Below are 25,731 nucleotides of genomic sequence, written 5' to 3'. Positions count from 1 at the left end.
CTTCCATGGTTCCAGAACTAATGTGACAAAAACCAGAATGGTTTGGAAAAGCAAAAAGACATACAGTCAAAACACAAGATGCTTCATATCATTTCTCCCATTCCCTTCTCCCACAAAGCAATTCTCACATCAACATAAAAATCTCAATTATGTTAAATGTAATTTTAAGATGCAGTATTTTCTTCCCCTTGTTCCTAACTCTCAGTTGGTTTACTTTCCAAGCAAGCTCCAAATGTTCAACTTCCCAAGCCAGTAAGTACAGTATCTTAGTTTCAAAACTGCCATCAATCAAGCCTATTTGCAAGAATCGTAATCTTCACAAAGAGTTTTCAGCAAAAAAAAATCATGTTCTTGTGAAATCACTTACTAAACAAGAAAAAAAGCGTGGAACAACAGCAGCAGCACCAGCCATGGGCCAGATACCTCACCAGCATTTTAAGAACAGAAACTTAACTCTACGTTAACCTTCTCATGATAAAAGATCTGACTGCTTACCAGTAATGGTGCAGGCATCTCTGTACTCTCTGCAGTCTGGCACATCATCTTCCACTGCTTCACTTACATAGTGCTCTTCATGAATGCCTGTGTCACAGGCTTGGACTGCATGGTTTGACAGCTCCGAAGGAGGCACAGTGGCGGCCAAAGTGCAGTCGTGCAAAGCTGTGGCGTCCAGCTTGGCAGGTTTCAGAGGGTTGTACAAACTGCCATCAGGGGGACCAGCACTGGAGACTGGGTCTGGCTGGCAAAAACAGAACTCTTTTTCTTTGCTAGAGTTGGCTTCAAGAAGTCTGTAAAACGCAAAAGGAACAAATGCTTAATTCAAGCCACTCCAAACAGCATAAATCAGAATAATTTTCTTTTCCCTAAGCATTAATCTAACCTGACAAATTCCGCAAAAACTAAAAGTCAAATACAGTACATAGCGCAGCTGCCTATTTTTGCAGCTTGCAGAGTTGCATCAAGTAGAAAAGCGCTATTCCTTGTATAGTGTTATTTACCAATGGCTGATTAAACAGCCAGGTTTTTGCCTAACCTAACTTGGAGTAAGCATGGTCCATCCACGTTGGCACATTCACCAACTCCCTTTCTCACATCTCTGCCAAGGGAGAGCTCTGTGTAGACCAGGGCAGCTTGGTATGGGAGCCACACTATGCAGACATCACTGGAACATCAGGAACTTCAGGAACATCATCATTTGAAATTGGTTGATGCCCAACAATACAGAAATGATTGGGATCTTATACTAATCAACCTGCAAGGCTCATCCTCTCCACTGGGCCACACTGCACAGCCTAGCCCTTCACTGCTTTACCTTTACACAAGGCTCACTTCACCAAACCTTTTGTGCAAGGGGCTAATGGCACCGCAGTAATCCATAGTATGATACTGCTTTTGGCTATGAGCAGCATAAGAAAAGATGCAAATGTGCATTACTGCTAGGAAAAGAGGCTGCCATCGTGGGATTGCAGAAAACCAGGCTTGGGAAAGGACTTGCAGGGCAGGAAAAGACGACTTTATATATGTAGTAGTTGCAAGGCAGAAGCAGCATCTTAGGAACAGGCTACACAAGAACACCTAGACTGCACTGGAAAAGCAGAGAGCGAGCCAGCAATGTGACACAAATGCACTGGTCTGCAAGCAAAAGGTACAGATGCAACCCAATACGAATGTGCAGCAACGTAACACGCTTTGTTCGGTGCTTCACTGAGAAGCAGAAATAAAACAGCTGTCTGGAGAATCCTATGAAGGTGGTTTTCTTTCATCTCTAGGAACATATGCAGATAATTTTATCTTGCTGTTCAAGTTATGCTGAGGAGTCTGGCATCTTATTTTCTGGAATTTCCAGTAAGCAATGTTATTGCTTCACCAAGGCATTCATGACTATTTCTAGAAACTCACTGCAAGACTGAAGCATCTATAAACTGACAGGCTACAGATTAGCATTCCTTACAGATTATGCATTCCCATTTCTGTGGGTAAATCACAGGGAAATCTTGCAATAAAGTAACATCACTGTACCAACTTTCATACCACCTTTTCTCAGAATTTTCCCCCCCTCCTTTCACTGCAGACTTAAGAACAAAACAAAATTCTTCCCCCCCTCTCAAAGGGTCTTAATGATGACTCATCCGCACCGAAATCAGAATACCACAACTGGAAAAAGTATAGGCAATATTAACTCTGGAAAAAATAAAACCTTATGCACAAAGTGACATTTCATTACATTTTCCTCAATTACATGCATTTGTATTTCTGCATAGCATTGCATAACCTGAAAATAGTTCTCAAACTCAGAGGCTCAAAACCTGTATTTTTTAATAATCATAATAGCTACAGGAAAAGATTAAATCATATGATAAGTTTATGATCACACACACTCATACAAATGGTGCTCTCCTGCGGCTGCTGCAGGAAGAGAAAGTTTCACTCAAGTGCTTTAACAAAGTCTTCTGGTTCCCCTGCAGAGCATCCATTATTCCTGCACTGTCAGAGGACAGACTGAGAAGAACAATGGGGTCACTTGTATTAATTATTGTTAAAATGGTCCCCTTTCAAGTAGCTCCTTAGGAATAAGAAGAGAGATTACTGATATTAGAAATTAGTTGTTTCAATGAAGCTGGAATTAAAATGCAAAGCTTCATTTTCCCACCAGTTTAAGCTGTAAGGGAGAAAACATAGGGGACGTGCAGGGACTGAACAATTAAAAGGGCTCCATTTTGTCATAGCTGCTACCACACACCTGCGATTCACATTTGTTTTGGGAAACTGTTAGATAAGTCTGTTGTTGTGAGCAAGGACATGGCTGGGAGTAGCTAACAAAATATTACCAGGAGTCTTCGCACACGTCTTGCCCTTTTCTCCCCTCCTCACCAAGTCCTGCCTTGGCAACTGCAGGAAGCTAATAACATCAAAAACACTACCAAATGGAACAACACTGATAAACTGCAGTGTAATTTGTCTACAAGAAGTCTGCAAGATCTCACGTTCTCAAAACTCACTTGAAACTCTTCTGGACACACACAGCCATTCAGCGTCTGACACACCGGATCATCCCCACTCATTTACCACGTTATCTCCCACACACTCCTGACCAAACCCACCTTTGGCCAGACTGTAACATCGCAGGTTGCCTTCGAAGCTTGTGTTGAAAGAGACTTGCCTTGTTGTTTGGACTGGATCTATAAAATCCATAGAGGTACTGTTTGCACGGCCTCTCTTGCAGGGCAAATCTTAGACCCTGGGCCAGGGCACACACTTCCCCTCACCTTTAAAGTTTCATCTAAATTTTCTTGATGGAAAAAATTGTTATTGCATTGCTTTGTATTTACTCCTTTTAAGAGCCAAACCAATACACAATTTAGTAGCCAAATTATGAGTTTTCTCATTGAAAATACCCTGCATTTAACTCTTTCTACTTGTATGTCAACAGCAGCAAACAGCATTTGTGTGTACAAACAGGATTTAAACAACTTTTCTACTCTACCTAGTAGGACGTAATTCAGCTTTTAGCGGCTGCATTGCACCACTCCTGCCAGTCTAAGTACAATGACTGGGGTCAACAAACAGAGCTGGGTCTTAAGAAATATTTAATCTGAGATGTTTGAACTTATTTCTTCACTGTAAACCTGTTTGCAGAAAGACCCTAATTCTGTGAAGTTTATCACTGAAATATTTTCAACCAGGTCATTTTACTCTGCAAATAATCTGATCTGCAAGCCGTTTGTTAAGGGCACATTCAAAACTTGCACTTTAAAAGAGCATGAGGACTTGTTCCTGCATACCTCCTCTATACCCAGATATTGGCTTAACCCAATAAATGCTTCAAATCCACATGGCTAGCTGTATGAAAATCTTGAATTCTATTATACCAAATGCCACCGTCAGCTAATAGTACACCTCTACACAATAGGTTGGCTATGATGGCATGGCAATGAAAACTTAACCAAAAAGTACACATGGTACTCTGACTCCAGTGTACATACGGTAGTGTAGATTACGGAAACCAAACCCAAACTCAGCTGGGGTTAGCCAGCACTGCACTCCACATTAAAAAAATAAATAAAAATAAAAGAAGTTATCCAGCTTTAACTACTAGTGTACATCAGAGAAAAGCTAAGCTTTGGAGGTTCTGAGGTAAATTAAAAACCAATTCTCCACACCAGTCAGCAATTTCTGGGTTCTGGCCATTAGAAAAAAAAATTCTTTGTTCATTTGCGGAGTGTTTTATGGGGAGGTGGTTGAGTTTTGTACACTGTGTATTTCCTACAGATACAAATGAAATAAGCTATTTGCCATTCCAGAGTCATTTGGCATTAAGTATTTCTGTAGTCAGGATTAAACACAACCCAACTCTGAATCTAATGACACAAATAAGTTAACGTGGTCCTTCTTTCTCCCCTAACAGCTATAAAAGAGACCAAGTAACTCACTGAGGGCCTACAAAGAGGCCAGCAGTACCAACTATACAGTGCTTGTAACATGGCCCCATTAGGCTCATTACCATCTCAGACAGCAGTAACAGCGCCCTGCTGTATTCGCCAAAGGGCAGGAGCTCCTACAAACAACATGCTGCCCAAGAGCCACCGGCTGCACCCTGGGGTGGTTATCAGATAACTAAGCATTGTTCAAAGTTTATCTAGATCAAATTTTATGCATCAGATAATCCTTTTAATCACTAGTGTAAAATGGCAGCTCAATCAAACAGCTGCAAATTTAAAGGAATGCTTTCTTAAAAAAGGGGAAAAGTCTCTTTCTAGTCCTTCTGACTAAAGTCCTCCTCTCCCAGCAGGTCATCCTTGTGCTCTGCAGGCTCTCGTGCTTTACCTACGTCAGTTGGTTCAGCAGCACGGTTTTGCAGCAAACCCATTTACTGTGGGGCTAGCTGGTTTCTCGGAACAACTCTGGTCTGCTTTTGGTGCACAACTCCCTTTTGAGGGAAAGAACCTGAGCCCTCTGCTACAGGGTGTGCTTCAAATGCAGCCTGCTGCCGAGCAGGGACACGGTGAGACTTCACATAACCATATGGGCTACATCACCGCAAGGTCATCTGATACGTACCTACATCGTTTCTCTCCTTCAGAAAGCTTCAAACTGCACAGGTAGTGGGGACATTCAGCATGTGGTGCCAAGCTAAATCTAACCTGAACTAATCCACCCAAATCAACAATGCAGATCTGAGAAACTTCAGTGCCAACAGCTTTGATCTACTCACCCGTCCCCACTGACCAAAGTATTTGTTAATTTAGACAGAGCCTCTGGGTACCAAGGGATTGAGGGAGTTTTCCACCCTCAGCATCTACAGGATCAGAGCTCTGTAGCTCCTGGCATTTTCATTTATTAAATCTGATGGTTAAATACTTCAGAGGGTTTCAGGATGTGCAAATGTCTCCCTTTTATGTTTTTGCAAAAGTCCCACCAGAAAGGTTCTTCCCTATGCTGTACAACACTTTGTAAATTCACTAAACAACTGTTTTACCAAGTCTGCTAAGTTTTACTACTTTCTTTATGAAAAACTATCAGGCTTCTTATTTACATGAAAAACTTGCTTCAGATGCAAATACCCCATCTAGACACCGGAGCGAACCAAAGACAGTTTTTATCTGCCCAGTCTGTGAAACAGATTAACATGCTGTCCTATCCCCCAGGAATTCAGATTAGAGTCCTCGGTCTGCATTTTGGAAAATAATCACTGAATTGACCAAAGCAACTTAGTAAGACTTGATTCCAGCATGCAACGTGCTCATTTCTTTGAAATTCACATCTTACATCTACAAAAGGTGGTTTGTTTGTTTGTTTGTTTTGTTATTATTAAAAAAGAATTTCTTCACTAAGTGAGCAGATGGGTTCAAGTGCCAGTCAAAATGTTTACACCAATTTCAATACACTTTGTCAGACCAGAAAGGAACCACTGTTTGCAATAGGTCTGGCTTTAAGATACATATGGACTCACTTTAAGGTGAAGACTGAATTTGATCCCAAATAATTTTGAGTTGTTTTTGTCTTGTGTCTCATTATATACCCTCCTGTATAATAAGGGTTTATTTTCCACTCAAAAGCTAGCTTTTAAATAAGCAGAATGCTGACTGCTCAGTTAAACCTAGCTAGAGGGAGGGATGTAAACAGTTAAAGTGTTATATATGAGTGACACAAAGTGATAATTTATTTACCATCCAACACCTTATATAAAAACAAGTACTGCATTTCTGATATTAGAATAGATCAATTTTTTTTTTTTTTTTTTTTTTTTTTACAGCAAATTCATGGAACAAGCATCTTGGACAACTTTAAACTACAACCTTATCCAAAGTTTTAAAGCCATTCAAGAACCTTTTAATTAAACATCCTTCCTAGATTACCCTGAAGACAATACTGCCTCCCTCTTAACAGGGTTTTTGCATCCAGTGACTCAGGCAGCCTGCTGCTACCCCAACATCACACAGACCATTTTACTCAAGTTTTGTACTACTTTTAAACTATATCCCAGGCTTTTTTTTTTCTTTTTTTTTTTTTTTCCCCTCCCCTCTCTCCTCAGAGAGGTGTTGGGAATCTTTTGGTTTAGCCAAATTCAGTATTTTTTAGGCAAGTATCACCACCATGTGGTTATGTCACTTGCACTGCTGTGAAGGACCTTCTCAGGGGTATGCCTTCCCAAGGATAGGCTCTCCTGCATATGAAACCATTAAAGAAGGTTTCCAAGCCGAAGATTTGAAGGCCTTCTAGAATCACTTTTTATGAAAGTATCATAACCAGCAAGTATTAAGCATGTGAAGGCATCCAAAAGGAGAATACCTGATTATCAGCCAGTGGCATGGCAATGTCATTTAGAATTAAAAAAGTCACCATTACAGCAAAAGCCAGAATATCAGCAGCAGTAACCAAAAAGCTGATTAAGTGATAATATAAACATGTAATGCCTAAAACCTTAACCTCTGTGTCCAAAGCTGCTGTTGCGACCTTGTTTGGCCTCCTTTGACGAGTAAGTCATCAATCAAGACTGAGGCATCGTTCTCAAAAAGTAACACCAGTCAAAACACCACAAATAAAAACCTCCATAAAGGCAAAACCAAACAACAACAGCAACAACAAAAGGCACCACTGTTCCCCACAAACCAAAAGTTTCTCACCACTAGGGTCTGGGCCTTCAGCAGGAGCCCATCAGTCTCTTCCCCTGAGGGCAAGGCAAAGCGGGAGCACGCTACAGGACAAACCCTCGCTTTGACCTTCACAGCTGTGAGTGCCCAAGCGTGTGCTCATCCAGCCTTCAGTCACACTGCCCTTTCTCTGAAGTTCCTTGATGCGACGGTGGAGGGCTCTATAAATAGTTCTTCCTTGTGTAAGACTTGCATTACACAGGGAGCTTTGTACAGCTCCCTCGCCTTCTATGTAATGCAGGCCACCAAACTTGCCCTCCCTCTTCCCACTCCAACTAGTGAACAAACAAACTGGAAACAGATAGAAAAAAAAGCGCATCCCCATGCCCCATGCTGCTGGCTGGGAGGCCTCAGCAAGACCTGCTGTACCTGGCTCGGACAGGGAAAGCTGTTTGAGCCACCACCACCAGGGTGAGCACCATATGCAAGGTGCTCACTGAGGTGGAGCGACTCAAGATGGGCACACATCAAGGGGCATGGTCCAACACTCCCTGAACTAAAAGAAATGATCTAATGACTTCAAACACACACACAAAACAACACAATCATGTGCGATTAGGTTGCCACTGTATTTAGCATGTATAAAGTCCTGCCTCATACGCAACCAATATCCAAGCTAAACTACATGAACATCAGCTTCAGTACATTAACACACAATCTGCCTAACAGCATGCCTCTTAATACCACTGGGGAAGAAAAAAAAAAAAAAAAAAGACATGTCAAGGACCTGTCAGACAGTTCATCTATGGTGGAAACTATTACACCCGCAGCAAACCAGGTCTTCAAACATTATGGATGGGAACAGTGTCAACAGAAACCTGAGAAGTGGTGTTGATACACCACAAGAGCATAAAACTCCCCAGTTTATCCCCAGTTATCCTCTCTACTGCTCCACAAGCCTCAAAGACCTTTAGAAGCTGGGTATGTGTTCAGTGCAGCTTTTCTGCTAGCTGGGAGAAGCTGTGGGAGAGAGGAGTGGGATGACCACAACTCCTTCAAAATTCAGCAGAAGAGGTGATAACACTGCCTGTGCTCTCAAACCGTGGGCTCATTTCCTACCCACAGTAAGGACGAGCAAGAGCACTCCACCAGAAGTGGAACACAGAAGAGAAGCACAAACACATAAGCACACACCAACTAGTTACTAGTAAGGGAGAAAGAAAAACAAACAGAAACCCAACAACCCTACTGAACAATGACTGGGCCTAAGATACCACGCAGTATGTAAAGTTATTAAAATATGTTACTATTCCAAGCCAAAGCAATGATCAGCCAGCTGAGCTGTACCTTCTTCCTCAGGACAACATAGAAACGCAGGTGAAAACAGTGACAGCAGCTGAAAGACCATGCTATAACACTGGTCCCCCCACCACTATTCCTATTTAAACAAAGATACAATTAAACCTACCTGCTAACAAAGCAGGGCCAAGAGATTTGGCCAAGTAACACTAAACAAAGAACAGACTGACTAAAACCAGATATTTATCATGATTTAAAACTGGAGGGGAGTGGATTTAAACCTTGTTTTGCATTACTATTGTTTTTCTCCTATTGAACAAGGATTTTCTGAATTTCTCACTTTACACAATTATTTTTAAGGGTCTGTGTAGAGTTGGCATAATTTAAACTAAAAATGCCAAAAACACCAACAAAATAAAAAAACAACAACCCACCATCACCACCACAATAAAAAAAAAAAAAAAACAGTTTTACAGGACTGGAAGTGTCATTGTTTCAAATCTCCATAGCAGTCTTTCCAAAATATTTACATAAAATATCAACAATGTTTACATAAAATATCACATAACAGAATGAAAACTGCTGCTCACAAATACAGTGATAGGATGAGAATGGGCTGAGAGGAACCAACAAGGAAACAACAAATCCCCTGCAAGCAGTCCTAACAATAAATAAATAAATAAATAAATAAATAAGTAAACAAACAAACAAACAAACCCATGCCTGCTGTGTCCTGATCCACCTACCTTCAGGCTGGGATTTACTGCTTTGGACCAGTTGAGTAAACATATAGAAAGACAATAAAGAAAAACTGAACATCTGTTTAGTAAGGATGTCCCGTTCTTCCAGAAAATAAGAAAATAATCACCCCACATTTCCTCCTACTGCTAGCAGCCATTGCAGAGATGGCTATTAGGAAGCTCACCACCAAGACATGCCCTCCCACCAGTTCCTGCCCTGCACTGGATGCTAAGAAGACCTGGCAGCATTGATGCCCAGGCCAGGGAGCCTCCGCATGTGCTCCAGCTGCTGGCACTCTCCCCGAGAGCCTCCTTGCTCTTCAGGGATGCCTTACAACCCTAAATGTGCAAAGAGCTCCTAGAAGCTACTCCACAGCTTCTTAACTGGCTGTTAAAACCACCGTGCCTCATATCCACCTTCTTTTGTCGTCTTTATGTAGTCATGTTGTCTTTATGTAGCGTGGTGCTTTCAGCCATATGATATTGTGTTTTAGGCCGTGTGGGAACCGAACCCAGCCCTCTCGCAGGCTCTGCAATCGCAGCCCCTCTCCAAAGCTCTGGGCTGGGAAGAAACGCAGCAGGCTGACGCCCTCTTGAACGCGGACAAAGCCAGACCTCCAGCGCTTGCGGATACACAGGCCTCAAAAGCCACTTTAGGTACCAGTGTCAGGGAGAGACACAACAAGACTACAAATTCCTAAGCACCCAGCAACCCCGGGCCTTTTACCAAGCTTCGGTCACACGGAGCCACTCACTAACGAGGCTGCATCTCAACACATACCATTCCCATGCGGGGCTGCTCGCCCTCGGCCTCCATACAAGTTAGCGGTACAGCAACAGGGAGAAGCCTGACAGCTGCCCTCAAACCCCTACGATGTAGTTCAGAAACTGGCACAATCGTTGTCTCGAGTCATCCTTCTGCTTACCGGCCTTGTGTGCAAACGTCAAAAATGACATAGCAAAGTAACAATTCCCTGTTTAAAGGGCGCTCTGTATCCCCGGTATATTACCATATACATGCATCTGTGTTCTTGGGAACCCAGGGATGTTTATCTTAACAACAGGCTGTGGAATTTGAGGAAACTGGGCCAATTATCTGTGGCTTGGTGCCATTAAAGTCAAAGTTGCACTAGCAGAGAGTTTGGAACGGTGTTTTTAGAAAATTCCAGGGGAATTAAATGAACATGGCAATACAACACTGTGTTACAGTCTTTATAAAAACAAAAAACCCCACTACACTCCTTTAATGAGAGAACTAAGCAAGTTAACAGGTAACAATGCAAATTAAGAATTAAGAAGTCTTGCTTCCCTTCCAGACGAAACCATCATTCTTAATTGTGTAATGAAGCTGAAATCCAGCGTCGTGGTTTTCCCAAAGGACCACAAAAATAAAACCCGAACCCACTCAGCAGTGAAGGATCAAGTTTTTCCAAGAGTCTGGAAACCGATTTGGGAAAACAATCAGAATAGTGCTTAAACATGGTGCTTTTGAAGCCATCCTCGGGTACCTATGTGTGGATACATATTCTGCAGAACGCAGGGCAGATGATTCCGGACACTGAATTTCCCCTACACACCAGAGTCAAGGCACAGGCCTTAAGAAAGCAGTTAGCCAAACTGCCCCTGCCAGCCACTGCTCTGCTGATGACGGAGGAAGAACTCGAACTGCTGTACGTGGACCAGGCAAGCTGACCTGCTTACCAATCAGTCAGTTGAGTTCCCCACTTATCAGCGTGCCTTATGACTTATTCATATCTTAACACCCAGTCAGAAAGCATTCTGAGTATACCAACAGCCTGAGGCGAGCGAGCAAGCCAGCTTTCAGTGAGGAGAAATAGCTCTTGGACAAACATTATTCCTATGTCAAGGATTCTTTCCTTTGTGTGCTTTACAGCTCCACTGGTAGATGGAAATTTCTCTCAAAACTCATTTTTCACTATAATATCAAAAGCAACCCTAGCATATGCATTGAGATGACCTGGACAAATCTGGTCAAATACTTCAGACATGGTAAAGCCGGAAGTACACAGAGTAACATATAGGTTTACAAGTATGGGGAAAACAGCATTTGAAGCTTACACACACTTCCTTCAACTGAAAAACATACAAAAATATTACTAATTGGTTTTGTTCCCAGTTGAAAAGAAAGCATCCCACAATACAAGCACAATGCTTAGAAATGTCTTCCTTCAAAATGTTATTTTCATGGTCTAAATGTGGCAGAGTTTGGAAGATACTGGTCTAAGGAAGGTAAAGGCCTTATCTGCCTCAGAACCAGAACTGGGATTCGTTTTCCTCAACTCATGAACATATTCTATCACAAGCAAAGTTATCCTTCCCAATACTTACTTTTCCATAAAATGGTAATATTTACCCAGATGTAAGACTGGAACATGTCCCAGACTTTCAACGTCCACAGTTACATTTGAAGATGATGATAAACTACAACATCATAAGAAATATCACTAAAACCAAAGTAATTGCCTGTTTCAAAGACTTTCACACTCTTTGCTGCTTGTGCACAAGCAAGCTTCTGTCAAGGGAGTAGTGCAAGATTTAGATTTCTAGATTAACAAGCAAAATGGAAAGTAAGGCCTACATGTACAATCCTGAATATAAACACAGGATTTCCTGAAAGGAACAGACCACTTTACCTACTCTGTAAATCCCCTGTGAACATTGCTCATTTGGCATACAAACTCTCAACTGATTGAAAACAGGTAAATGAAGAAGCCAAGATTTGACAGCTGAAGCCAATAATATTTAAAAGTGCTTTGAGACAGAGCACCCTGAATTTCACTATTTAGCTCTCAATATTTTTTTGGCTCTCTGTCCAGTATGTTCTAGCAACAGACATCAAAGCTTTACCATATCTCTTTTGCTGGCAGGAAAGAGTATGACACTCTCCATGCTACTGAACAAGCTCCAGGGAGCACTTCTTGCAACTTCACCTGGCAGACTGGGAAAAAGGAACTCTCTTGGAAATTGTTGCACATCTCATCGTTAAAAGAGTATTTTTAGAAAAATACTTCTGTATCCTCTATAGGCACTGACTTCCCTGAAATGAAGTTACTCCATTTAACTCCTTCTATAACTCACCTGGGAAAACTTTCAATCCAAATACAGTCATGCTTTAAGCACAAGCAAGTTGACATATTACACAGTATCTGTCTGAGGTTTGGGGATCTAATAGAATTTTCCACAATAAATGTTGAATTGCCATCACAAAGCATGCCCAACAGCAGTAGAGATCTCCATGCCATTACTTCCCCCATACAGCTACCAGTTTTGGCTTTGTTTAACAAATTATTGGGTACCCTTTCAATTGGAAGAACATAGTAGTCTATTAAGCCATTCATGAATCAGTTCAAGCAAATGTAACAACCATATTCCAAAGTGAAAACTGCAATTTTTCCCCTTCCAGGATGCAGGGAATTAAACATTACAGTTATTCCTAATGCAAAGTAGAGACACCAGGGTACGCTAGACCATCCTTACCTCCCCTGCTGTTCTGGATCCAGACTCAAGCCTCCAGAAGCACACTGTTGTTTGTCTGTACCAGCTCAAGGGTTCAGCAAAGACACAGCATCCCATTACTACTAAGAACCATTTTCTGGTCTTCTCAGTAGAATATTTAGCCAAAACTCAAAAATTGAAGCCTTGTAATATTATAAGGCTCTTTTATAGGCTCTTATATCTTCGCAATGTCTGATCGCCCACTGCAGAGAAGCTCGGTTTTCACATGCCTGTCCCTCACCACAGAAAGAAGGGGGAGGAGGAGGACAAGTGCAGATAGTTCATTTATATTATTAAATAGAAAATAAAAATTCATCAAGAAAATGCCCTACCGATATTCATCACTGCACTGGAGCCTCCATGGGAGGAACAGGAAGCACAGCAACAGTTTCCCGTGACTCAGGCCTAGCAATAATTCCTGTGTAAACTTCTATCATCAGCAGCAACTGACACATCAATGCCAAAATAAGCCGCTCTCTATAGTTAGAAAGAGCAGCCAGCTTTGAGGCAGCAGTAAGTCTAGCACAGCCCCTCAGGGCTGAATGCCTTGGTGGTGACAAGCTGCACCAGAGCCTTCCCAGAGCTCTTTCCTTACAAGAGATCCACAGGTTTCCATCACAGACCTGCAGTTCTGCTGCTCCTCCTTCCCTTGCTCCCAAATTGCTGGTCGGTCCAGACTCCACCACCACCTGAGGCCGCACAGCTGCCTGCACACCCTGCCCGGTCTCTGCTGTTTGAGCAAGGCATGCTGCTGCCCCCTCCTCTGCAGGAAGAACCGCTGCTGAAATGCCCTCTTCCTCTGCCCCTCTCTACCTACACTGAGGGCAATAAAAACAAGGAAGTTTATTAGTAAGCAGGAAGAAAATGTCATCCACTTGACTTGGATCCATGGCTTTCTAGGCTAAGATCGCTTGCAAAGTGTGCCAGAAGGGCGAGATAAGAGACCAGTTTTGCCTGAACTCACCGTGAAAGCGCAGGGAAACAATACGGCGCACACCTGTAAGGTCTCCCGCAGGGCCCTTTGGCCAAATGAGGGCTAGCACGCCAGTGCAGGTACTGAACAGAAAGGTGTGTTACAGCTCCCACTGATTTCAGTGTAGCCAATGGAAATGTACAGTGAGGTAGGAAAAAAGCAACACAGAAAAGTTCAGTAGCAGACAACAGGTCACTTAACAGCTGGTACTGCATTTTGGGGTATTTCTGCAAGTTTTCTCCTCCTAACTTTTGCATAAAAGTGTCACTTCTTAGGTTCCCATTCTTTCTCTAGCTTGTTCAGGCCTGAATGTACTGAGCACACAAAGAACAGAGCCACTTGTTAACTGCTCAAAGGCCTCTATATAGAGGTACCCACTTACAGCACAATTAACAAAACATATAAAACCTAAACAGGTAACACAAAAGAATATATTCTTGCTATTAAAATGCACGTATAAAGTACTGGCATAATATTTAGCAGAAGGTTTCCAGATTCAGACAAATTTTTCCTCTTTCCCCTTGCATAAATTTATTCTTATTTCATAGGAACTTTCCTTTTTTGCAGTAATGCATCTCTGCTACATCACTGAAGATATATTAATTCATCCTGCTCAGCTCTTTATTTTTTTATTTTACTTTTATTTATTTTAAAACTCAGTTCTGGTAATTTTGATGCACGTTATTGCACAGCGGTAGCGCATAATCCTGCAGATGAAGAGAGGAAGAGAGGCTGAGCCTGCTCTATCCGTGCTCCAAAGGTACCTGCACACCCTACACAGTGCTCCCTGGCAGTGCAAAGAAAGGGACAACCAGACAGGACACCAGCCACATCATTCTTATATTTGCCAAGACAGCTGTCAGGCTGAGAGAGAGATACGCATGCCATCAGCCTTAAAGCCAAACATCTAATGTTTAGCTACCATAGCATGGTTTGCATTCATCATCAGTTCCTCTAGCTGCAAGACACAGGGCACCACCATATCCATTGGGTTTAACTGTCATGGCCTGTGTTCTTCAGATGAACTACAAATAGCTGTAAAAATAAAGCTCAACTTCAGCTTAGAAAGTTTGCAATTTTATTACAATACACCACGTTCTACATGACAGTGGACAGAAAATACGTGACCTGACAAAGTTGAAGTGCCATATGCAGAGGTTTCCTAGAGTTAAACATCCTGCATGGGCAGAGTTGCACAGCCAGATTAAGCCCAACAAAATCTTGAAGACTGCACACATAGCACAAAAGTCAGCCCCCCCACAGTAATCTCAGCATGGCACACCAGACAAAACGAAGGAAGATGACGCTCAGTATGAACGTATCCAGACTGACTTGTGGAAACAAGATGACATACATTTGAAAAGATATTTTCATTTGGGTGAATGAAAAAAGAAAAAAAAAAAAAGCTTTTCCTATCAGGTGGATGACAGTATCCCTGGTATGAAGAGATAGTATGGTGGCACATATAAAGCCTAACAATAAACAGTAGAAAGACAGATGGCTGATCTTTTACTTCGGCATGCCTACAACTGCTGGATTTCACGGAACCTTGTTTTATTAAGCACTGTAGCAACTGATACTGCTTAGCTTACTTTACCTTTGGTGTCCCCACAGCAATGAAACACACATCACTGAGAAGTTTCTGCTATGTGGCAGCGTTCCCAGGTATGTCATTTAGAGAAGTCTCAAGCAGCTTTGAATTCCATTTTGAATTCTCTACCTGCAAATTTTATTTGCAAAGATTAACGTGAAAGCCAAGAAAAGCATTCACTCAGCCACGCATGTGAAGGCTGAAACACCGGGGGTGACCTTTGAATTTATTTCTGTTCTAAATCAAAACACACATTTAAAAAAAAGAGTTGGAAGGTGGGGGGAGCATGGTAATATACTTAGGGCAGTCTCGCTAGGTATATTGCCACCAGGGAAAGACAGCTGCTTTCCTGCTCCAAATTCATAATGCAGCACATAAATGTGCTTACTGTTGGGCCCTCTTGTGCTTTCTGCTAATTTGCTACCTCAGCTGTCTGTATGTACAATAGCTCCATGAATAAAATAGATCAAATTGAAGCACATGAGGTTTTTTTATATTAATTTTTCATATACTGAATTTTAATCATTAAAAAGCTGCCTGTACCTTGGTATCATGATCGTATTCAAGGTTCTCCAATTTATAACCAAATCCCTTTTTGGTGACATTGTCTGCATCACCCTTCCCTAGTTACTGTGCAGTCAGAAAAGCCTTGTGGATAAGCAAATGCAGTACGCAAACTACCGTCACTCCCACTGCATCCTAAATGACTCAGGTCAGAGCCTTTCCACCAAAGCATGATGAAGAGCAACAGCTCTTGGATTCACTACTGAAAAGGATCGCAAGAAGCTGAGCCTTTGAACACCACCACGGTCCCGAAGGAAGCTTCCCCTTGTGTAACGTTCCCTTAGCGACATGGAGATTATTCCTAGCCCAAGGTATGCTTTTTCTCAAGCTAGCAAACCTGAGAAACATGACGTTTCTTTGCAAGTTACCAAGAAATATGAAAACAGTCAAAAACAGACCTAACAGTGGGGGAATAAAAGGAACCTTTTTCTCCCTTCCCATTGCACACCGGCAGCAGCTCCCTTTTACAGCTCCCCGCCAGGACTCTGTCCCTCGGTGACTCTAAGCGTCTAACCAGGCTGCTAAAAATAGCTTTAGCAACAAGACATGCACATTATCAGCGGAAAACATTTCTGCAGACCTAGTAACAGCCCCACAGCTTAGTCTGGTGGCATGAGAGACTGAAGAGGCAGACTGAACAACAGTTTATCGAGTCCAGGAAGCCTTCACTGCATGCACATCTCTGCCCATCACAGACAGAACGTGTATTTTTTCCAAGGTAATGGATACTTCACAAGCAATCTCAATAAATTGTATTGAAAATGGTATTTTTTCCATGAGCATAAGTGCATTATAAGCAACACTGACTGTAAAATCAGAATATGCTAGAAACCTATCAATAATGCGAAATACAGTTAAATATACATTAGTTTGCAATTCAGCAGTCCTCCGCAATTCTTTCTCTGGATGTCTTTATAACCAACATGTAATAAAGTACGTGATACTTTGTAGGTCATGGCTACACTTCAGAAGTTATTTTTCTCACTATAAAATTGTAATAAAACAGGGAGAGATTAAAAGGCTTGCCCAGGTCACCTTTGTGTGGATGCCTGTGTTGTGGGTTCTGTTATTGCATTGCATGCTATGATCATTACTTCTGGAAAAATGCACGAGATCCTTCATCACCCAAAGTCCTGAGCTGCACAATTAAAGGCTAGAGTCTCAAAAAACAACGTGTGGCTTTTCTCCATCAAACCTTGAGACAGGAGAACTTCGATTGCACTGCATGGAACGCACGAATGCATTAACTCCAAAAAATTACCCAGTTGCTTATTCTCTTTTCTGTGGAAAAGACTTCCCTTGTTTAATAGCATGAATTTAATGGAATGAAACATTTGGTTTACATTTCGGAAGGCACTTTTAACAAAACCTACTCCTAATGCAAATGAATCAGATCGATGCTGTCCTTCACGCAGATTCTCTCTCAAAAATTTGAGGCAACCATTTCTCGTCAGTAGCAAAGCAATTAGTGAAATATCCAACATCAACTTACAAAGTTTTTAAACATGAAGATACCCTGTCCTACAGAGTCACATGTCACAAAACTGTGACTGCATTAAGAGCTTGCATTTTAAGAAGCCTGGGAGTGATATCAACAACAGTTACTCCACTCTCGGAACACATTTCAGAAGTATTTTCTCTTGTGCAGTTAAAATCTCCAGCTGCTTTCACACCACCGGTACAGTTTTACCCCAAATAAATTCCTGTGCAGATTTGAAGTGATACTTCAAAGCATATATATATATATATATATTTCTTTTTAAATAAAGATTTAGAGTGCTTTCTTTTTTCTTCTTAAGTTTAAAGTAGATTTTAGCAAAGCAGAATTTTCCATGGCTACAATAAACACCCAGGGAAGTTCAGGGAGTCCACTTGTCCATTTGTTTTTCCCATGACACTTTCACTTGAGGGCAAGTCACATCAGTTACACTGTGACCTTCCTAGTGATGTTATGTTAATGACCATGCCAGAAACCGAGTTTTCTGGACCCAGTTAAAAATCTCTGTGCTGTTGATGTAATAGCTACAATATTGGGAAATACGCAAGTAAACCAGTGCTTATGCCTACCTTGAAAAAGAAAAAGGGAAAAGAGTAGAAAACCCAGTGAAGCTGCAGCTTTCAGAGGCAGAGGAGAGTACTTGACTGACCTGTACTTTGCCATTTTAAGATAAATATTTCAAGTTTCTTTTGCTTTCTATTGAAGGAGGGGGTTGAAAGAGTCATGCATCTGAACTTATCTCCTTTCCTCTCAACTTGGAGAGATGAGCATTTTCCCTACCACACACGTTCTCTCTCTCTTTCACCTCTCCAGGAACTTCACTTACGGGCAGAAAAGGAAAAGCCCAGCCCAGAAGTCACCAGTGCTTCTCAGCAAGCTGAACAATACCCTGACCACAGGCATGTGTCTCTTCTTGTTTCACCTTCTTTATCAAAGTCACCAGGAGCAGTACCCAGCAAGTTTATTGAAGACTAAACTGCAGGAAGGCTTCCCTGAAAACTGGCTAGCCCAGGACAAGCACCAGTATGGGAGGGCTGATTTTCCTCCACTTTCCCTTGTACAGTTGTGTGTAGCTGTGCAGTAACAGTTGGCAATGCACTACATTTCCTGAGAATAAAGAGTGGGGTTAAGGGAAGGAAACAAATGAACAATCCAGCCAGGAACGAATAAAAATAAGCTCAACGTCTCTTATATCAATACATGTCTAAATTAGAATTTCCACATGATATCTGAGCTATCTATATTAAGCCTCCCGGGCCAAGCTTCCACTAAATTAAGCTCTCGAGTGGCTCAAGTTCACATGATTTTTTGAGCCTAACAAGGCATCCATTCTTTCTGAATCTGCTGTAGTGAAAGTTTCCTTGTCAGCTACATTTTTCAACTTCAGTTCCAGCTCTTTGGTGAAACCCTGAACGTGTCAAGTCAAATGACATAAGGAAAACATTTCATCTCTTTTAGAGCAAAAGGTTTTCAGAATAAAATGTGATCAGATGGGACAGCACCACAGTCGATGAGGAAATAGTTTCGGTATTTAAAAACCCAACAACATGGGAACCACAAGGTGAAATCCTGGGAAAACCTGAGGATTAGAAGTGATAGGAGCATAATTCCTGTACAGCCCAACAATGACTAGCAATGATTTGAAGGCAAGCTATATTGCTCTGAAAGGCCACATGTCCATCCCCATCTTTTATTTTATATTTGAAATGAGTTGTGCAAGAATAACCCAAACTGAAGTCCTAATTAGAAAGGCTAGTAAATGTATTATGAATTAGTCCCAATAGTTTCAGTTCTCTTAAAAGACTGCATTAAGATTTATTCAGCTTTCTTGCTAGTGTCCAAAGACTGCAAGTTTTAGTGCAGACCTACTCTTTGCTTTTATCCAAGCTCCCGTCACCCATTTAGAACCAGGCTGCTCACTGAACAACGCCTCAGGACCATAGGGCAGTTTCTAACCACAACCTTCAGGTAGTTTCCTCTGCCTCCAACTTTCTTCTCAGAGTTTGTGTTAATGCCATACGCACAGATGACCAGAAAAAATAAAAATATTTCTATTGTAGTCCACACCATAGATGTAGATAAATTAAACAGCAACACCCAGAATGCATAAAAGATAGGGGGTGAGGGATATAAAATAAAATAAAGTGTTGAAAATATTTCTGATTTTAATGTCTTCCTTCAAAAAGACTTCCCTCCACGAGTACTGATAATTGCTTAATTTACAAAAGAAAAGTAAAGCCATATAAAAATGAACAAGGAAAATTTGTCAGATCTATCTCACTCAAGAATACTTTTATTTCTTTAGTCTACTCCCAGTGGACAAGGGCTCCTACTAGAATTTAAGAGCCCTTTGGTTGCAATGTAATCCTACCTGAACTGGTAGGGGCAGAGAAGGAAGAGAGTAAAAGGAGCTAAGAAGACAGGTATTCTTTCTACCTGACATGAACTCTTATCTCTGTCCAACTACAATTTTGCTCCCACAATTTGCAAAGTCATGTTACAGATGCTAACAACTCTATCATTTTTTTTCATTTCCTTCTCTTTGCTTTCCTACAGTTGTCTAAAAACAGCACTGAGATTTTTTGAGTGTGTTCGGGATTTTAAGTACTGCAGGTAGTGTCAGTCGATGGCATTTTTATGAAGTTTGTAAATATGAGGCTTTTGATTAAGAAATTTCAACTTCCTGCAAGTCAGTCAATCACAGAGCAAGGAACAGCTATTACAGGCATTGTTCCAAAGCTAAAAAGCTCCCAAGCATGCAAAGGCCCTTTAAATTGTTTTGGCACAGAGATAAAATGAGTTTTGTAACAAAGAGCATGTGAAAAAAAAATAACAACTTGATTTCTTGTTTAACTTGATTAGAAGCAATTGCAGCTTTTTACAAGTTCACTAAATGTGCTTATGCTTTTAACAAAGTCCAGACAGAAAAATTGTGGAGTTGTAAAAAGAATCAGTACATTACATATATTTGTTCCTCATTTGATCACAGCAGTGAAGATTACTACATTTGAATTTACTGGAAAGCAAACAAGTTCACAGTAACTATGTTGGGTTAAAAAATTCTGTTCAGTTTTCGCACCTCCCAGTCACCAGAACACAAGCACTTAACTCTGACAGCAACCACATATTTCAGAGCCATCAAGATTTTACAATTACTCTCAAAATAATAGAGGTCTATGAAAAGAGAGTTGATCCCTTCTGAAATTCATGTAATAATTTGTAACCATTTTGTCTTTTCCTGTTTGAAAGTTCAGGTTTCAAATTTTAATACAAGCAAGAAAACCAAATTCAAATGTGCTTAATAAAATAATGACACCCCCAGCACAAGTCATCTCTTGTTCCAAAGGAAACACTCGTAACTGAGCTCCTTATATTGTAAGAATTTCCATTTTAACAACAGAACAAAGTCTAGCATACCAGTTAGACAGGTAGCACTAATAGCATACTTCAGTAAATAGGCTTGAAGTTACCAAAGTACCTGTTAGCATACAAATATTAACACCTCCACTGCCCCTCATGCTCCAGGATCACCAACATTAATAGGTGATACATGATTTATCCATGAACATCCTATGGGTATCCCAAAGAGATGTAAATTCTTTGCAGTCCACAGCCTGCAAAGCTGTACAAATAATTCAGCCTGCACCAATTCACCTGCTGCCATCACAGCAACTGTTTAATAATAGTATCATGACTTAAGATACCTGATGCCCAAAGCAGTTTTGTCTATAGCCTTAAAAAATCTTTGATAGCAAAATCTTTGATAACTCAAATTCCTACTGGTTTATTATCAAAAGGAAAAGACAAGACATTATTTTATGGTGGCAGCATTTTAAATAACGTGGCAGTTTACTACCACTAACTTTAGCCTCCGAGGTACAACTCCAATCAGGGGAAGAGGGAGAAAACAGCCAAAAGAAAAAGCAATCCTTGACCCCTTCCAGCACGGCACACTGTTGCTGCCCTACTTTTGCCCAACACGGCATAAGCCTCTCCCCCTGCCCCAGAACAAAACCTGTATGTGGCAATACAACAGCAGCTCGGCTCAGCACTCCCCGAGAAAGCGGCCAGGCAGCGTTCTGCAGCGCAACAGCTGAAAAACAACACTGAACTAAACTGCAGAGTAAGGCAATCCTAGAAGTACTACAGCAGCATTTGCCATGTTCCCACTCTTTGTTTGAGATGATTCAAAACATGGCTAGCAATGCCTCTGCACACAGACGACAGACATACTGCACTCAAAGCTAAGCCCTGTGAAGCTCACAAGCAGGGAATCGCAACCCCACAGCAGCCGGCACTGTACCTGGTTGTCAACTCGTTTTGCTCTTCATCGTCTGTAAAGCATTCTTCCTTTCTCGAGTCTGCTTCCCCCCTCCAGAATTTCACCATTTGGCTAGCAGGCTCGCTTTAAGTGTCGCTTCTATTTGCGTTTCCCCCACACGAAGAGCTCTTGATGCTGTAAGGTCATTTGAATGCTATTGTAACTTTGGCTCCCGCACAAGTTTCCTCGCCCTCTCTTGGCTGAGCAGTTGCACAAGCTACCAAACTGAGTCAAAGAGAAAGGGTCAGACTACTCCTCTCTTCAGTCTGCTACATTAAAACCTTGATCTTCCGAATACATTTTACAACATAAACATTTTTAACCATGTCCAAATCTTTTAGTTTCAGCACAGAGCTGCGTAGGCAACTGTATGCAAACATCCTCTGAAGGGAATACATGTTAGCAAAGCTTCTCCTCAAACATCATAAGCAAAACCAGGGAAATGCATACCAGCATGAAAGCACCACAAAATGTTGCCAGAGTTTTCACAAAAAGTAGTGAGACTTATCTACAGGAAAAAAACATACAGCATCACTTTAAAATGCTTTCTTTTCAAAAGGCTAAGGCTTTCTGCTGCAAGTCTCGACACACTGATAGACAAACAGAGCTATGAGCTCATCTGGCAGTCACACAAGTACTCCCACAAATTAAGCCCCGTTTCATTGAATTTATGTTCCTAAAAGACACAGATAGTCACAAATTCTGCCCTCCCCAAAATGGCATTTTTATATAGTGCATGGGCTGTCCCCTCAGCAAATTCTGTGTGAAGAATTTGGAAAGAATTGCTCAGTAGTTTTCTTTAAGAATGAGAAATTTTATTTCCTAATTTGTCCTGCAAGACAGATCCCAATTGTTCTTCTCAGACCACCTCCTGTCTCCTCACACCCAGGACAAGTTTGCAGTTGCAGCCACCTCTTCTCCCAGCAGCAGCTCTCTCTGTGGACTGATCCAGTTCTGTTTCTAAACAAAGGATGCATAAATTTCATCCTCCAAGGGGAAGTCCACACCAGTGACAAACATTTGAATCACTGTAGCTACGGAATGCAACTCCCTCCCAGCAAAAACTTCTTCAAAACAGATACCCCTTCAGACAAGAAAAAAAAATAAAAAAGGATAACCCAATTTTAAGCATTTCTCATCTGATCCTGCTTGTTGAAGTTATCTTCCCCATCTTGTCTAACTACCCAGATTCTTAAAAAATAAAAAAATCAACTGCAATTATTCAAAAGGCTCACACTTACATTGATGGTTACTTATAGTGCTCCCTATTACATCAAACGTCTGATCGCTGACAACCCAACACCAATCCAAAAAAAGACTCCCCATTTCAGACCGTCTTCTTACTATAGAAATCCTTTACTCTCATGCATGTTTTCACACTGATTTACATTCAATCACTTCATTATTCTCCAGTTCATGACTGAGCATAACCATATGCCTGGACAAAGTCCAGCCTTCAAGATACATAAACCATCGTTTGCTTCCTCAGTGGAGCTGCAGATATTCCCAGTGCCTTTTCACACCACCGCTTCCTGCTTGACGACAGCCCTGACTCATGCAGTTTTAACATATTAAAGCACAAGGACTGTTATGAGTATCAGGCTGTGATTACAGCAGACTGAAATTCACCATATGGTGAGCGGTGGATTTCATTAGGTAATTTAAATTTGCAAATGGAGCCCTGCTCTCTTCTGCATTTCTGAATTTCATCTTAAGTTTGCACACAAATACCTGCAATGGGAGAAATAAGATTTAAGCCCAAAAGTGAAATAAAGAGATTTAAAGTAATAACAAGAGAAAATATTTCATACAACCCAGAATCTGAGCCAATTATTGTACCTGTTTCTGTTTCAAAGAAAACATCTTCCCACCCCCAAGTTATTAGAAGTGAATTCCACGGTTAGGGATATTATTTTTTTTTTCAGTATACACAGCAATATACGAATGCAGCACTTCAGTGCTCAGGGAATGGAAATGGAATTTAAAGGTTTAAATTTCAGAGCAAAATATTTTCTTTTCACCACCATGCAGAAGACAGAAGAAAGATTTCCTGTTCATACTCTTTGTGTACAAGCTGGAATTTCTTCCACATTTCCCTAAAATCCTGGCAAATGAGGTATCTTGTAAAAATCAGTTTTTCATTTTCATTCATTTTTCAGTTATGAAATTGACTTTTTTTCTGGGAATTAAGAATTTTTCAAGCAATGCTTTTTCCAGATTTTCCAGGGAGTGCATGTAATTGCCATCTTCCATCTGTCTTGCCCATCCATCTTTAACAGCAGGAAGATTTGCCTACACTATAATCAATAATGAACAGACAATAAGACTATTTATCCTTTGCCAGACTGTGTCATTGTTAAATAGTCAGTAAATCCAAGTAAATTATAGAAGGTTTAGTATTTGGCAGCCTTTATTCTGAAATACAAGTCATTACTTTCTATGTATTTTGTGCAGCTCCATGCAAAAGTGCTTATGCAACTGTGATGTGAATTGCCAAATCAGGACACCTTCACACTGTAGAGGCACTCTACTCTATTCATCTTTAAATAATTAATTTGCTGTTAAATAAAGGAATCAGGAACACCAACTTTCACTGGGAAAAAGCAGTTTCCATGAAGACACTGATGTATAGTACCTGGGTAAATTGTTCCTGAATGACCACCCCCTCTTTTTATTTCCCCTGATTCACAGTAACAAAAAGGCACGTAGAAATCCCAAAGCACATTCTACTTAATATAAGTGCAGTACACCCAGTGAGATCCTCTCTACTCCTGAAGGATGGGAAGACAAATTGATAACTATGAAAGGAAGAACAGCAGGAGACAGATTTGGACACCTGAGCGTCACACCAGATTTTGCGAAAATATAAACACGGGACCTTTATTAGCAACAAGCAAGTGGTTATTTGGTGCTGCTTACACACAACAGTCTTTCATAAAGAAAGGTCATCTTGCTGATAACATAAGACCTCCCAAGCCTCAAGGCATTAACTAGATGCCTCCTGCCCATCCATAAAACATGATGCCACCACAGCAGAACAGTCCAGGACTGCGTGACCCACACCATCCATCTACTCGCTGTGTATCCGCAGGACTGTCGGCTTCGTGGGTTAGTTCAAATACCTTTGCAGTGTTGCCAAATCTACAGCCTGACACATCTCTTCTTTGACAGCCTATTTGCTATGGACCAACTCATAATAAGCCCTACGTGCAAAGCACAAGCTTTTTTGATTTCCTTTACCTGCAGTGTATTTCAGCTCAACCTTTCTAAACAATTTTATCTGATAAATATGCAATATAACTTTCAGTACTATTTGTGCTTGGTGGTGAGGAAGAAAAAGGTCATTGTCTTTTCCAAATAACGTAAAGAGAGAATGAGGAAGAGGATAGTTTGTCTGTGCTAACAACTAGTGTCGTTTTTACTAATGCAAGGTAACAAAAGCTTGTACTTTGTAGTAACTGTTATCCAGTATGGTGGGTAGAAAGATCCAAACTAAACAGATGTGCCAAGACAGCTTACAGAAAAAAACACGCACTATTTTCCAAGGAAGAATATCCCCTATACAGCTATTTCACACCCACACAAGCAAGTATGTGTTCAATCCAAAATCCTTCCCCTGCAGCTTCTCTGAAAACTCTGTACGTAGGCAGCATAAATTATTATTCTGAACCAGAACACTGAGAACATTTATCAGCTTTCCAGATGCCCAGCACAGTCAGCAAACAGATTCTCTCAGCAAATGGGCAGAGTAGTAGACTGTCTTAATATCAGAAGTGTAAAGTAGGTTATATGGCTAACGTAAGAAAATCATAAACTGCAACGCATACAACACTTAGGATGAATTTAGACAGATTTTGCAAAAACAGAAGTGAGCACCGTAATATAGCAACTGTTTCCACTTTCCTCCTCCTTCTCTAATTTAGATTTGTGGTGTAGTATTAAAAAAGTCAAAGCAATTCAACCTCAGAAGTAAGAGTAAAATAAAAGCAGCTTGTTCCTGAAACAGTCATTTTCTGCCCTGGCAATCCTAAACCACAGTACTAAACAAACAAACAAATGTAAAACGCATCGACAACAAAAGCATACACACAAGAAAAAAAAACACAACAACAACCCAACAAGTTCTTCCATATGCTGG

At 41.0% G+C, this 25,731-nt stretch overlaps 1 protein-coding gene across 2 annotated transcripts in view; it reads right to left on the bottom strand.

Moving 5' to 3' along the window:
* The window catches only part of TRAK1 (trafficking kinesin protein 1), a 106,678-nt gene extending 84,482 nt beyond the window's left edge, over nt 1-22,196 (bottom strand). The window contains exons 1-2 of one of the 2 annotated variants that reach the window (XM_013184776.3): nt 21,576-22,196; nt 496-788 (exon numbers count right to left, since the gene is read on the bottom strand). In XM_013184776.3, coding sequence (XP_013040230.3) covers nt 496-788; nt 21,576-21,661 — 379 coding nt within the window. In that variant the 5' untranslated portion in view covers nt 21,662-22,196. The remainder of the gene's footprint in view (nt 1-495; nt 789-21,575) is intronic. The other variant, XM_013184778.3, reaches the window with a different exon arrangement.
* Between the last annotated feature and the right edge of the window lie 3,535 nt (nt 22,197-25,731).

The sequence above is a fragment of the Anser cygnoides genome, chromosome 2 (assembly GCF_040182565.1).
Source record: "Anser cygnoides isolate HZ-2024a breed goose chromosome 2, Taihu_goose_T2T_genome, whole genome shotgun sequence".
NCBI lineage: Eukaryota > Metazoa > Chordata > Aves > Anseriformes > Anatidae > Anser > Anser cygnoides.
Note: the sequence above shows the minus strand (reverse complement) of the source record. Positions and strands in the feature narration are given on the sequence as shown.